At 39.8% G+C, this 12916-nt stretch overlaps 1 protein-coding gene across 15 annotated transcripts in view; it reads left to right on the top strand.

The window, feature by feature from the left end:
• GARNL3 (GTPase activating Rap/RanGAP domain like 3) overlaps positions 1-12916 on the top strand; it is a 57624-nt gene that overhangs the window by 33015 nt on the left and 11693 nt on the right. For 10 of the 15 annotated variants that reach the window (XM_035341831.1, XM_035341830.1, XM_035341843.1 and 7 more), the window contains 6 exons: positions 2212-2333; positions 3808-3912; positions 5763-5837; positions 6822-6933; positions 7641-7739; positions 12094-12210. In XM_035341831.1, coding sequence (XP_035197722.1) covers positions 2212-2333; positions 3808-3912; positions 5763-5837; positions 6822-6933; positions 7641-7739; positions 12094-12210 — 630 coding nt within the window. The remainder of the gene's footprint in view (positions 1-2211; positions 2334-3807; positions 3913-5762; positions 5838-6821; positions 6934-7640; positions 7740-12093; positions 12211-12916) is intronic. The other 5 variants (XM_035341834.1, XM_035341833.1, XM_035341838.1 and 2 more) reach the window with 3 other exon arrangements.

Raw genomic sequence — 12916 nt, 5'->3', positions numbered from 1 at the left:
CCAAACTAACCGAAGGAGTATTCCATACTACATGATGTCATGCTGAACAATAAAACTGGGGGGGAGTTGGCTATGAGGGGTGCTACTGTTGCTCGGGGACTGGCTGGGCATTGGTTGGCTGGTGGTGAGCAGTTGAGTTGTGCATCACTTCTTTTGTTTTCTTTGCCCCTTTTCTTCTGTATTAATCTGTCTTTATCTCTACCACATGAGTTTTACTTTTTTTTTTTTTTTTTTCCCCAATTCTCTCCCTGATCTCAGTGGGGAGGGGATGTGAGCAAATGTTTGTGTGGTGCTTAGCTGCCTGCCAGGTTAAACTGCAACAGTGCTCCAGGTGTGGCCTGACAACCACTTGAGTAGGGTGAGATGATCACATCTCTCTCTCTCCCAGTAATGCCTATGTGGATGGAGCCCATGATTTGATTTGTCTTCGTTGCAGCACTGGTGCACGGCTGAATAAGATTAATCTTGTCTACCAGGACCTAAAAATCCTTTTTAGCAATGCTGCACCCTAGGCACAAATCCTAGCCTATGCTGGGCTCTTTTGTAATGCCATCCCAGCTGCACTTGGCTTTGTTAAACTTCATAGAGTTCTTGCTTGCTCGCTCTTATGGCCTCTCTAGGTCTCTCTGTAAGATGACTCTCCCATCTGATGTGTCCACCTCACCACGCAGTGTAGTGTCATCAGCACACTTAGTGAGGGTGCTTTCAACCACACGATCCAGATCATTTATGAAGATGTTGAACAGCATGGTTCCTAGTGTCAGTCCCTGGGGGACCCCACTTGTGGCAGGTTGCCAGCTTGCGTAAAAACCATTGATCACCACATTGTGCCATCTTAAGACACTGGGGTGGATTCCATCCAGGCCCATAGATTTGTATGAGTTCATGCCCTGCATAATGGCTGCAGACCAGCCCTTCCACCACTATTGGTGTGTCAACACAGGTGTTGTTGGAGTTACTTGATACTGTGATCTGGATTGTGAGCTACACCAGTAAAGAGGAAAAGAAGGTATTGAGAGCCTCTGCCTGTTCAGCACTATTAGTAACTAGTATCCCTGCCCTGTTCAGCAATGGCCCTACATCTTCTCTGTGCTGCTGCTTTTTTTCTTGTGTATCTGAAGAGTAGTATCTGAAGAGTACTTTCTTGTTCTTGACACTTTGGGCCAATTTCATTTCTACCTGAGCATTAGACTTCCTGTCTGCACCTCTGCATAGGTCTTAGCAAAGTTCTTGTAGTCCTCAGTGTACTCATTGAAGCCTTTTTTCCATAGCTGATAGGATTCTTTTTTGCTCCTATGCATACCCAAAAGCTCATCGTTAAGCCACAGTGGTCTCTTGTTCTGCCTTCATCCTTTCTCTTTGTAGGGGATGGACTGTTCTTGTGCTTCCAGGAGGTTGTTCTCAAATAACTCCCAGTGTTCACAAGCTCCTTTGCCCTCCTTGCATGCTGCACATGAACTCCCTCAAAGCTGGGCTCTGAGCATATTGAACTTGGCTCTTCTAAAATCCAGAATCTTTGTCCTATTGTTGGTCTTCAGTGTGCTCAACAGGCTCTTACACCTCAGTGTTAGGATTTCTGTATCCAAGGCTATCATTGGTAGTTGTGTTGTCGAGGTCACAGTTTGTGGGCAGTACACCTAGTGCACCTTTGGCATGTCCAGCAAGTGTAGCAGGAAGTAGTCCTTAATGCATTCCAGGGACCTGATGGAGAATCTGTGCTCTGCTGTGTTGTGTTCCCAACAAGTGTCCAGGTACCCTTGAAGATCAGGTTTTGTTGGCCTGAGATGTCTTTGAGCAGCTGAAGTAAGGCTTCGTTGGCCTCATTGTCCTGACTGGGAGGTCAATAACAGATATCTAACATGATCATAAGGATTACAGTTACACTCTTACCTGACAGGAACTTTACTAGTAGCTTATTTTGCACACATTACTAACAAATATTTAAATTGGTTTAGGACTTAAATTGGTAAGTAGTTTGTCTTTAATTTTTATATCAGGAGGTTATTGGGGTGCCTTGTAGAATACTGCTATTAGTCTTTATTTCCTTTAAAGCTTGAGGGTCTGTTACTTACTAAAAAAAAAACATGCAAAAAGAGGCAAAACTAAGTTACTACGGGAAAACTGGTTATATTTATATAGAGGCAAAATAGAGTCAGTGGAAAGTAGTAAAGCATATTAAAGTAGCATATCTTCTTTTCCATTATATTTTAGTAATAAATGGTGAAAAAGCCACATTGGAAACCCCAACGTTTTCTCAGAAACGTCAGCGCACTCTAGACATGCTGATCCGCTCTTTATACCAGGACCTGATGCCTGATCTACACAAGGTAAATGTAAGTCAGAAAGTCAAAAGTGATCTCTGTGCCTCTCATATGTTCTCTCCTGCTTTCACTAGTACGTTGAATATTCTGTTGCTTTAAAAGGCTGTAATCCTGATGAGCACTGGATTGTGTACACTAGGCTAAATACTAATAGTGACATAGTTTGTTTTACAGTTATATGAAAATTGACAGACTGTCCTTTCGGGATAGGACTGTTCATGCATGTCCACGCAATCCAGCTGGCAACCAGTCATGAGTGATGTTCCCCAGGGGTCGGTGTTGGGGCCTGTCCTCTTTAATATCTTTATTGATGATTCGGACAAGGGCACTGAGTGCCACCTCAGTAAGTTTGCAGACGATACCAAATTGGGGGGAAGTGTTGATCTGCTGGAGGGTAGAAAGGCCCTTCAGGCCTGGAACCTGGACAGGTTGGATCCATTGGCAGAGGCCAATGGGATGAGGTTCAGCATGGCTAAGTGCCAAGTCCTGCACTTTGGTCACAACAACCTCACGCAACGCTACAGGCTTGGGGCAGAATGGTTGGAAAGCTGCGCAGAGGATAAAGATCTGGGGGTGTTGGTCGATGCTCACCTGGACATGAGCTGGCAGTGTGCCCAGGTGGCCAAGAAGGCTAATGGCATCCTGGCTTGTATCAGGTATAATGTGGCCAACAGAACCAGGGAGGTGCTTGTCCCCCTGTATTCTGCTCTGGTGAGGCTGCACCACAAGTATTGTGTTCAATTTTGGGTCCTTCACTACATGAAGGGCATCGAGGCCCTGGAGTGTGTCCAGAGAAGGGCTATGCAGCTGGTGAAGGGTCTGGAACACAAGTCTTATGAGGAGCAGCTGAGAGAATTGGGGTTGTTTCGTCTGGAGGAGGCTCAGGGGAGACCTTATTCTCTCTACAGCTACCTGAAAGGAAGTTGTGGGGAGATAGGGGTCAGGCTCTTCTCACAGATACCTAGTGATCAAGAGGGACAAGAGGGAATGGCCTCAAGTTATGCCAGGGGAGGTTCAGGTTGGAAATTAGGAGAGATTTCCTCTCAGAAGAAGAGGTTAGGCATTTGAACAGGTTGCCAAGGGAGCTTCTGGAGTCACTGTGCCTGTGGGTGTTTAAGAAAAGATTGGAGGTGGTACTTAGGAACATGGTTTAATGGGTAATATTGGTGGAAGGGGGATGGTTGGACCAGATGATCTTGGAGGTCTTTTCTAACTTCTATGATTCTGTCTGCAACCTTTGTTGTAATTGTATAGTATGAAAGTAGTAAATGATGACAAGTAGGAAAGTAAAGAAGTCATAAAAAAAAATTATTGGAAAAATAGTGATTACTGTTCTCTGAGAGGCAATACAGTTAGATTCATCATGACAGGAAAGTATATTAAAAAAAAGCAGACAATGTAAATGGTATTGTATTACATTGACTAATTTTTTTTTTTAAAAGAAAACTTTTGATTTAATTTTAAAACAAAAAAAAATCTGTTTTAGAACATGCTCAATAGAAGGTCTTTCAGTGATGTGTTGCCAGAATCCCCGAAATCAACACGGAAAAAAGAAGAAGCTCGGCAAGCAGAATTTGTCCGACTTGGTCAGGTGGGATCAATTTAGCAAGTATGCATCTATGTTTACAAAGACTGTCATCACTTCATAGGCATACTGGATTTTTGTGTGCTGTAAATACTAACAATGAAGATATACTGGATACCTTAAACAGCTTTATTCTCTGAGTGGAACTATGTTTATATGGTATTTCGCTAGAGCGTTTAGCCCTTTTAGAATCAACACACTTGCAGTTATATGTAGCTGAAGAATTCATGATACTGTGACCATGTGTCTTTTGGCACCACCCCTGTAGCAGTGTATATCTATATAGTTTGATTTAGTGGTTTGCTAAATGCTTTTGCAAGTGAAAGGCCAGCTTATGTAACTGATAAAAGATTCCTCTAATCAGCTGACCTACAGAATGAATTGTGTTGATGTGTCAGAGGCCTGTCAGAGGCTATATGTCCAAGTGGAAGCCGGTGATGAGTGGTGTACCTCGGGGATCTGTCTTGGGACTGGTACTCTTTAATATTTATATGAGTGACATAGACAGTAGGATTGAGTGCACCCTTAGCAAATTTGCAGGTGAAACCAAGCTCATTTATATTTATATACATATAAAGTGCCTATCACCATATTGATAAACACTCTTTGGGACCACTCTAATGGCAGGGGTAAGAACAAGAGTTGGCCTTTTAGTACCTCAGCACTTCTGTTTCCAACCATTTATTTTTATTTTTATTTTTATTTAAAAAAAAAAAAAAAAAGGCTACAAGACTTTGCTGTAGAAAGAAAGGATGCCAGCCAGAGGGACCTGGACAGGCTGGAGAAGTGGGCTCATGTGAACCTAATGAGGTTCAACAAGTCCATGTGCAAGGTGCTACACCTGGGTTGGGGCAATCCTGGACATGAGGACAGACTAGGAGAAGCACTCATTGAGAGCAGTCCTGCAGAGAAGGACTTGGGGGTTCTGGTGGATGAAAAGCTTGACATGAGCCAGGAGTGCACGCTTGCAGGCCAGAATGCCAACTGAATCCTGGGCTGCATCAACGGAGGAGCTGACAGCAGGTTAAGGGAGGTGATTGTCCCCCTCTATTCTGCCCTTGTGAGGCCCCACTTGGAGTACTGCGTCCAGGCCTGGGGTCCCCAGAACAAGAAGGATGTTTATCTTTTTAGAGTGGGTCCAGAGGGGGGCTACAAAAGTGCTCAAGGGGCTGGAACTCTTCTCCTATGAAAGGCTGAGAGAGCTGGGGCTTTTCAACCTACAGAAGAGAAGGCTCCGGGGTGACCTCATTGCAACCTTGCAGTACTTAAAGGGGACAAAAAAAAAAGATGGGGAACAACTATGTTCAATCAGATAAAGACAGGACGAGGGGGAATGGCTTTAAACTAAAAGAGGTGAGATTTAGATTAGAGGTTAGGAGGAAATTCTTCACTTGGAGGGTGGCAATGCACTGGAACAGGTTGCTGAGAGAAGTTGTGGATGCCTCATCCTTGGAGGTGTTCAAGACCAGATTGGATGAGGCCCTGAGCAACCTGATCTAGTGAGTGGTGTCCCTGCCTATGGCAGCGTGGTTGGAACTAGATGATCTTAAAGGCCCCTTCCAACCCAAGTCATTCTATGATTTCATTCTGTCGTTCTGTTCATTACTATGTTGGACACTTCTTATTTTGAGCTTCCTTTTTTTTCATAAGCTATGTAGGCTTTGGCTGCAGCTCCATAATGATTAGTGCAGTCTTTCTTCAGGGTATATTCCTAATTCCTCTTCTTTCTTAATAACTGTAATACCAATTCCAAGCTGTAAATTACTTTGTCATCCTAAGTTGTCCTTTCTTTTTAGGCTTTAGGTTATATATTAGTGACAAAATCTTAATTTAGTTAAAATATCTGTTTGTACTAGGCGCTGAAATTGAAAACCACTGTGAAAGGGGATACACCAGCTACCCTGGCAACCACCAGCTTTTGTAAAAAGGAGGTGAGTGAACCCATTTGTGTAAGGAGAGTCCAAAAAAAAAAAAAAAAAAACAAAACAAACAAAAAAAACACAACTAAATGCAATTGAGTATGGCATTGTATATCAGTTCTATGTATTGTTTATTTACTTTCGTGATTAGATACTATAGCAGCAAAGTTGTAATATATAGTGTTAAACTGATTCTTCAGCCCATAGCAAATGAATAAAGGATGAGCCTGAAGGTAGTAGTTCTTCTCATGTTAATGCAAGTCTGGATATTTTTATATCTGAGCATATTTCATGAAAAAAACATAATGTTTTCCATAAGCAATCATCTTTTAATTATTTTTAACATCTTTATCAAGTTTAAAGCAAAATTTAGTTGTGTTTTTATTTCCTGTAACTATATTTTTTTACAAGGCATAAGAGTGAAAAATGTAAACCACACTTTTCTATGTGCATTTTATATATAGAAGCTTCAGAAGTGCTCGTAGAATTTCAGACTTCAGCTTAATACTTAATATTGGGGAAGAGGGGGGGAGGGGAGAGAATTTAGGAGGCAAGTACAGAGAACACATGACAAAAGAACAATTTGGGGGAAAGTTATTTTTATCAGTACCATGTGTAAATATCAAACTGAACCATTAAATGGAATCAAACTGTATATGCATGGTGGTGCATATATTTTAAGTCTGTATTTTTATTTTTATTTAATAACAAATTTCCAGGGTTGCACTGATTATCAGCTGCTTGGGTTTTAATTCCAGTGTTCCAAGAATGCATCTTATACATATTAGTCTCCAAATCCAATTGGTAGGGAGAGTATTTCTCTGCAATAAAATTAACTAGTTTTTGATATTTCAAATTCAAAAAATATACTTTTAAGAAATGTATCCTGCCAAAAGTATTTACGTGTTCTTACATGTCATTGTCTTGTATCATTCGTGTCTATATGGTCAGTATTTCTTAGTATAATTAATATGTATCCCTTATGTTACATCATAGCCTTGGGAGTCCCAATCTTTCTGCAGTAATTTTCCTCATGAGGTTGTCTGTGCAGATTCCTGGGGCCAGTCCTTGCTGGTTTCTACAGATGCTGGCATCTTGTTAATTGATGGTTAGTAAATGATGCTGTGTTATTGTGTCAATTATTTATGTATCTGACAATTTTCTTCAAAATAAATGTTCATAAGCTGTGTTTAGGTAATTGGTAAGCCACCTGCAAGGATAGTACCAATCCAAGTGAATCTATTACATTTATGTCATCTGGTTGCAGATTTTTTGTCTGCATCAGAATCCTTATTTGGAGCCAATTTTCTTGTAGATTTCTGAATGTTTTGTTATTTCAGATGCTGTTATATTGACCATCTGAAAATATTTATGAAGTCAAACCCAAACTCAAGTAGTGTCTGGACTTTTTAGCCCTTGATGATACTAATGAACATGAAGCACAAGGCTTATGTGGTGATGAAAGCCTGTTTCTTCCATAGCACTGCCTTTACTAGTTTGACCTCTTATCTTCTGAGTGCCACTTAAGGCCATTGGCACTAAGGGAATGAAGTTAGTTCTCAGTGAAAATTTTCAAACTTTCCAAAGAAAGGTCCCTTTTAGTCTTCAGTTGCATAATTTAATCCATGGCAATGATAAAACACTCCCATAAGGAAGTACTGGTTATGATGCTGCAGCATACGTACAAGCTTTGTGCAGGATGTTTCATTTTCATGAGAAAAAACAAGACATATTTTATTAGAAAGAAATAGTTCAGAACCATTAACTACCAAATTTTAGCAGAATTTTAAAGAAATATGTGTGCTTTCTTTTTAGATGGTCAGCCATCAGTTCAAGTATTTGATAAAACACTCCAAATAAAGCAGATGCATGTGTTGGAAGCTCTGGATCTTTTGATTGTCCGAACAGACAAAGGTAGGAGAGGTCCTTGTTATTTGGTTCTCATGTGAATATGTCCGTTTAACTGTTTATGTGGCAGACGTGCCAGTAGAAGGGAATGCCTTAGCTGCTCTTCTTTAAGAGTTGTTTTTGTTTTTTAACTGGGAAACATGCTGTAGAATTTTAATTCCCATAGCACTAGATTTATATAATCACCTTTTGTCACATCACATAGCTATTCTTAAATTGTCGTTGTTAGGTTTTTGAGCTCTGAGTTTATTGTTCTCCTTTTCAGATCCTTCCACCCCTTTTCCTTTGCTGATTTCCTCTGGGCTGCTCAGATGGTGCTAACTTACGTGCATGCCCTAAGGCTTTAGGGTTTGTAAGTGTCATGAGGCAATCATGTTCTTATCAGTGGCAAGTGCATTAGATGCCTCATTTAGAATAAGGGAGTGCATGCAACAGCTACTGTTTGTTGTTTGTTTGTTTGTTTTCTAAAAGGTGTGGAAAAAAAAATCTCTAGATGCTCAGAATCATGCTTCAGAGCAAACCTGAAACTGGCCATATTGAATCATCAAATGGTTTTGGTTGGAAACAACTTTTCAAGACCTTTGGTTGGAAACAATTTTTCAAGACCTGACCCTGCTGTGGTCAGGTACATCTTTCAGTAGATGAGGCTGCCCAAAGCCTCATCCAACCTGACCTTCAACACTTTGGGGAATGGGACATCCACATCTTCTCTGGGCAACCTGTTCCAGTGCCTCACCACTCTCATAGCGAAGAATTTCTTCCTTTATCTAACCTAAATCTACTGTGTTTCAATTTGAAACTATTATGCCTTGTGCTGTCACTATGTGCCCTTGTAAAAAGTCTCTCTCTGTCTTTTTTATAAGCCCCCTTTAAGTATTGAAAGGCCACAATAATGTCTCCCCAGAGCCTTCTCTTATCCAGGCTAAAAGAACACAGCTTTCTCGGCCTTTCTTGTAGGTGTTCCGGCCCTCTGATCATTTTTGTGACCCTTCTCTGGATCCACTTTAACAGGTCCCTGTCCTTCCTGTGCTGGGGGCACCAGAACTGAACACAGTACTCCAGGCTGTATCTCACAGGGGCAGTGTGGAGTGGGGGAGTATCACTTCCCTCGACCTGCTGGGCTTCTTTTTGTGCAGCACAGGATATGATTAACTTTCTGGGCTGAAGGTAGACATTACTGGCTCATGTCAGATTTGTCCTCCACCAGTATATAGTTGGTCTCCAGCTACTGTTAGAACTCAACACTCTTTGGAAATCTCCCTAGTTGACTAATGTGTTTGTTCAGTTGTACAAAAATGTGGAGGAAATTATTTATGCTGTCACTGTTCTACCAAATGTGTTACTGGTTTTTGTTCTGTGATGTGTAACCACATTCTAGTGCTATAGATTATATTTTCTTGAATGTTCTGGTATAAGAAAAAACTTAAAACCTGTCAGTCCAAACAACTTTTTTTTTTTTTTTTTACCCTCATTTCAAAAGGATTAAATGTCCCTAAAAGATGCACTTTTTCAATTAGGTACTTTTTACCCAAAAGTCTGCGATTTAATTTCACAAAATGAATACACACAGTGCAAGAACAGGATCTGTATGTGTAACACAGATAAAAGAATTGCAAAGATGGTTGTTTTATTATTTTTTACCACATTATGTCTGTTTGTTCAATATTAGCTGAAGTTACATTTACCCAAACTAAGGGTAAAATGTGGTTCCTTTTATATCATTGGGAGTTGCCCATTTTGGCTACACCTGATGAAATTCATCCTGGAACCCTTGCAGAACCAGCTGAGATTACCTGAGAGGCATTTGCAGTCATCTCTGAAGACACCTGGCGGGTGGGTGACATTTTTGAAGATCTGAAAATGGCAGTTGTATCTGAAGCGTAGTCTGTGAAGCTTCTAGAATAGATAATTGCATTTAATATTCAAAACGCTGTAGTGATTGGTTAAATCTGGAGATATGTTACAAGCCATTTTGAGGTAACAGGATTAGGCATTACTGGCATCAATACATGATGCTTCAAGCATATTTTGATAAAGACTTTTTGTGTAAAAAGTTGCAGAGATTTTTGACTGCTGTTGTGGGTGCTTTCTGAATCATTTAGAAGAGAGAAAGTTCTTTTTTTCTTGCTAGTATCCTTGCCTCTTATTTAGTATTTGTATACCATAGTGAAATTGAGATCTGAAGTGGAAGAAAAGTTATCATTGCCCTTTATTTTCAGACTATGCCTTAGTCTAGTTTTCCATAAGGTCTTCTGGAGACCCTCGTCCTATCCCCATGGTGACTGATGTTGGCTGATAAAGGAAAATGAGAAAAATAATGAGTTAGATGGGTAAAAGCAATCTTGTATTGGGTGTACAAATTGGTATTAAAGACTATGTAGCGTATTATTATATCCTAAATACCCCCAAAGTTAACTTTGTATGTACTTTAAATGCATCCTTCTGATGTACATCAAGTGCAACGATGTAAAACTGATATTTTAAGACTCAAGCAGAAAGACTGATGTTTGTGTTATGAAAATGTTCATATAGAATGTGGTATTGGTATTATCCAGCACTCAGTTGTAACAGCGAGATTTGAGATCACTTTAAGGCAGCTTATTTAAGAAGAAAATACTGTTTCCACTGCTTTCTAGTGTGCCCTGTGCATTTTTGGGAGAGAGGAAATATTAGCAGTGAAACTAGAACTGAAGATAATGCTATCACTGAGATTTTTCAGGTCAGCATACCAAGAGAAGGGGGTATTGTAGGCAGCAACAATACATTTGGTATTAATGACAGATGCAGAAATTGCTTTGGTAGCAGTGCTCTTTTCTGATGCCGATTAAATTTGTCTTAGTAATGAGAGATGAGTTATAGAAGTGGAACCACTTTGTCCTCCAAACATGTTTGTTTGTTTTTTTGCTATAACTTATTTTGTGAAACACCTAGACATGGTGAGGAAGAAGGAGGAAGAGCTCCTTCACTTGGAATAATCAAGTCTGTAGGAGGTGACGAAAAACTCTTAAAAAAATAATAATAAAAAGAAAGTCACCAAAAAAGCTTGGATGATGGTCAGTTTCATGAGCAGCCACAGATACATGTAACACTGCAGTGGGGTTGTTTGGGACATCTGCAAAACAACTAGTATCCTGAAAGAGGAATGCATTGAGGAATGCAATCTCAAGGATGCATCCTATAGGACACACCTGACAAAGAGACAGAGCTGAATTAATGAGTAGTAAGGCTGTTCGTGAACATTTGATTTAGCTTATGTTTTCTGGCCTTCCTTTCAAAAGGGTGAATTTTGCTTGTCATTCTTCCTCCGTGAACTCGTTCATGGAAGCACACATTCTTGTGTGTACATTGTTGAAAAGAGAGAGATTGCATATATTTTATTTTCCTTTTATCAGCGTTGACAGTAAGAATTTGCTCGTTGCTCAGTGTTTCAAGTTGTGGTGAACTTTAAGGGAACATTGCATCTTCTTCACTCTTACACTTTCTATGGGAAAAGAAAGTCATAAAGGTTCCAGAAGCTGCCCTGATTCATGTTTATCTGTTATCAGAATTGAAGGTAGCATCTGTGATCTTGCTTTTGTATTTACAGTAGGATCCCCACTGACTATATATTAAGAAAGTGTGCTTATGTTTCCAGCTATACCAGCTAGACTAGTAAAAGAATATACACCTTTGTCAGAAAATCTTGCTTTGCTTGTATTTTAAGAAACTTGGCTTTTAGGTAAGAAACTATTCTTAATAGCTTATTTCCAACTGCAAATAGTACTGTATCATTTATTTATTTTAAATTTAGGAGTTGTGTATTCCACTCATGTCTATCTTTGGGGAAAATACATTTAGCCGTGGTGGTGGATGTTGTGTTATTTTTGCAGTTGGAATATGCCTTGAACCTAATTTGCCTAACTTTGAAGAACTGATACGCAAAACCAGTCTGCATCCAAAAGGTTTTCAGACTCTGTTAAGGATCCAGGTATCAGCTGCTCACCTGGATGGTTCCAGGATTTAAAATTAACCTTTCTTCTCTTGCCTTTAGTTTGTATCTATCGTATGTTCACTGTCTTCCAGCAGTGTAGGTTTCACTGTTCTGAGGCTCCTATCATTCATTGCTGCAGCACCATCTGATGGGAAACTCTGCTAGTGAACTGAAAGGGTTGCTTACTGGAACTGTAGAGTCTAGATAGAGTTCACAAGCAGTCTTGCCTTCCTGTCACATTGCTGCTTACACTCGGAGAAGCAAAATTGTTTATCTTTGCTTTTACAGCAGTGCTCTGTCTGTTAGGTGCTTCATCTCTTTGGAAGTATTAATGTCAAACCACCACTGTCTTTTTCTAATTTGCTGTTTCCTGGCTTTCTCTATCTTCAGGGAAAGACTCTCGTCTCCTTGTCTTCAGATTGAGTGCTGTCCAAAAAGATATAGAAACAAAGCAGATGATAAGAAGCAAATATGACTGCAGAGAAAATAAATTGGAGAGAACAAAAGGTGGCTTTATTATCTTGTGTTAAAAGCATCCACTGTGGTATTGTGCCAGTAGTTGCCAGGGTTTATTAGCTCCCTTGAGGATGTTGTAGGTATTCACCTTTAGTTTTATCTCTGGACAGTTAATTCAAACTTTGTTAAGCTTATATGTGAAATTATCATAGGGCACAGTCCAGCCTACCATTTGAGAACTTGGTAAAAAATACCATGTTACTTGGCAATCACTGCTGATGAAAAGCTCTGGAGAAAAACAGATACATTGCTTTCAGGACTGAGAGGTATAAGAAAAATTATGCATGGATGTAAGACTGAAATAAAGGTCACTATGAGGTAGATGAACAATGGCAAATCTTTTTTAATTAGTAATGCTTAGAATGGTTTGGGTATTGCAGATTATTTTAGTAGATGTAAACATTTTCCGATCTTCAGCATCAAGCTTCCTTGGAAAGCTGGAAACTGCAGAATTTTTACTATATATACTATATACATATATATATATATATTTACTCTTTTACTTGCAAAAGGAATAAGGGGGAAAATAGATTTCAAAAGAGTTATAGCCTTTTGTCTTTTTCTATAATTTAACATTATCCTGTTAGGATGTTTGTAATTCTGTGGTGCTCAGGCATCAGATACCCGTTGTACTAACCATCATACAAATACAGAACAACAACAGCAACAAAAAAAACAGTCCTTACCCGGCCCCCCC

Source organism: Oxyura jamaicensis, chromosome 17 (assembly GCF_011077185.1).
Source record: "Oxyura jamaicensis isolate SHBP4307 breed ruddy duck chromosome 17, BPBGC_Ojam_1.0, whole genome shotgun sequence".
Taxonomy (NCBI): domain Eukaryota; kingdom Metazoa; phylum Chordata; class Aves; order Anseriformes; family Anatidae; genus Oxyura; species Oxyura jamaicensis.
This window is presented reverse-complemented; position numbering and strand designations above follow the sequence as displayed.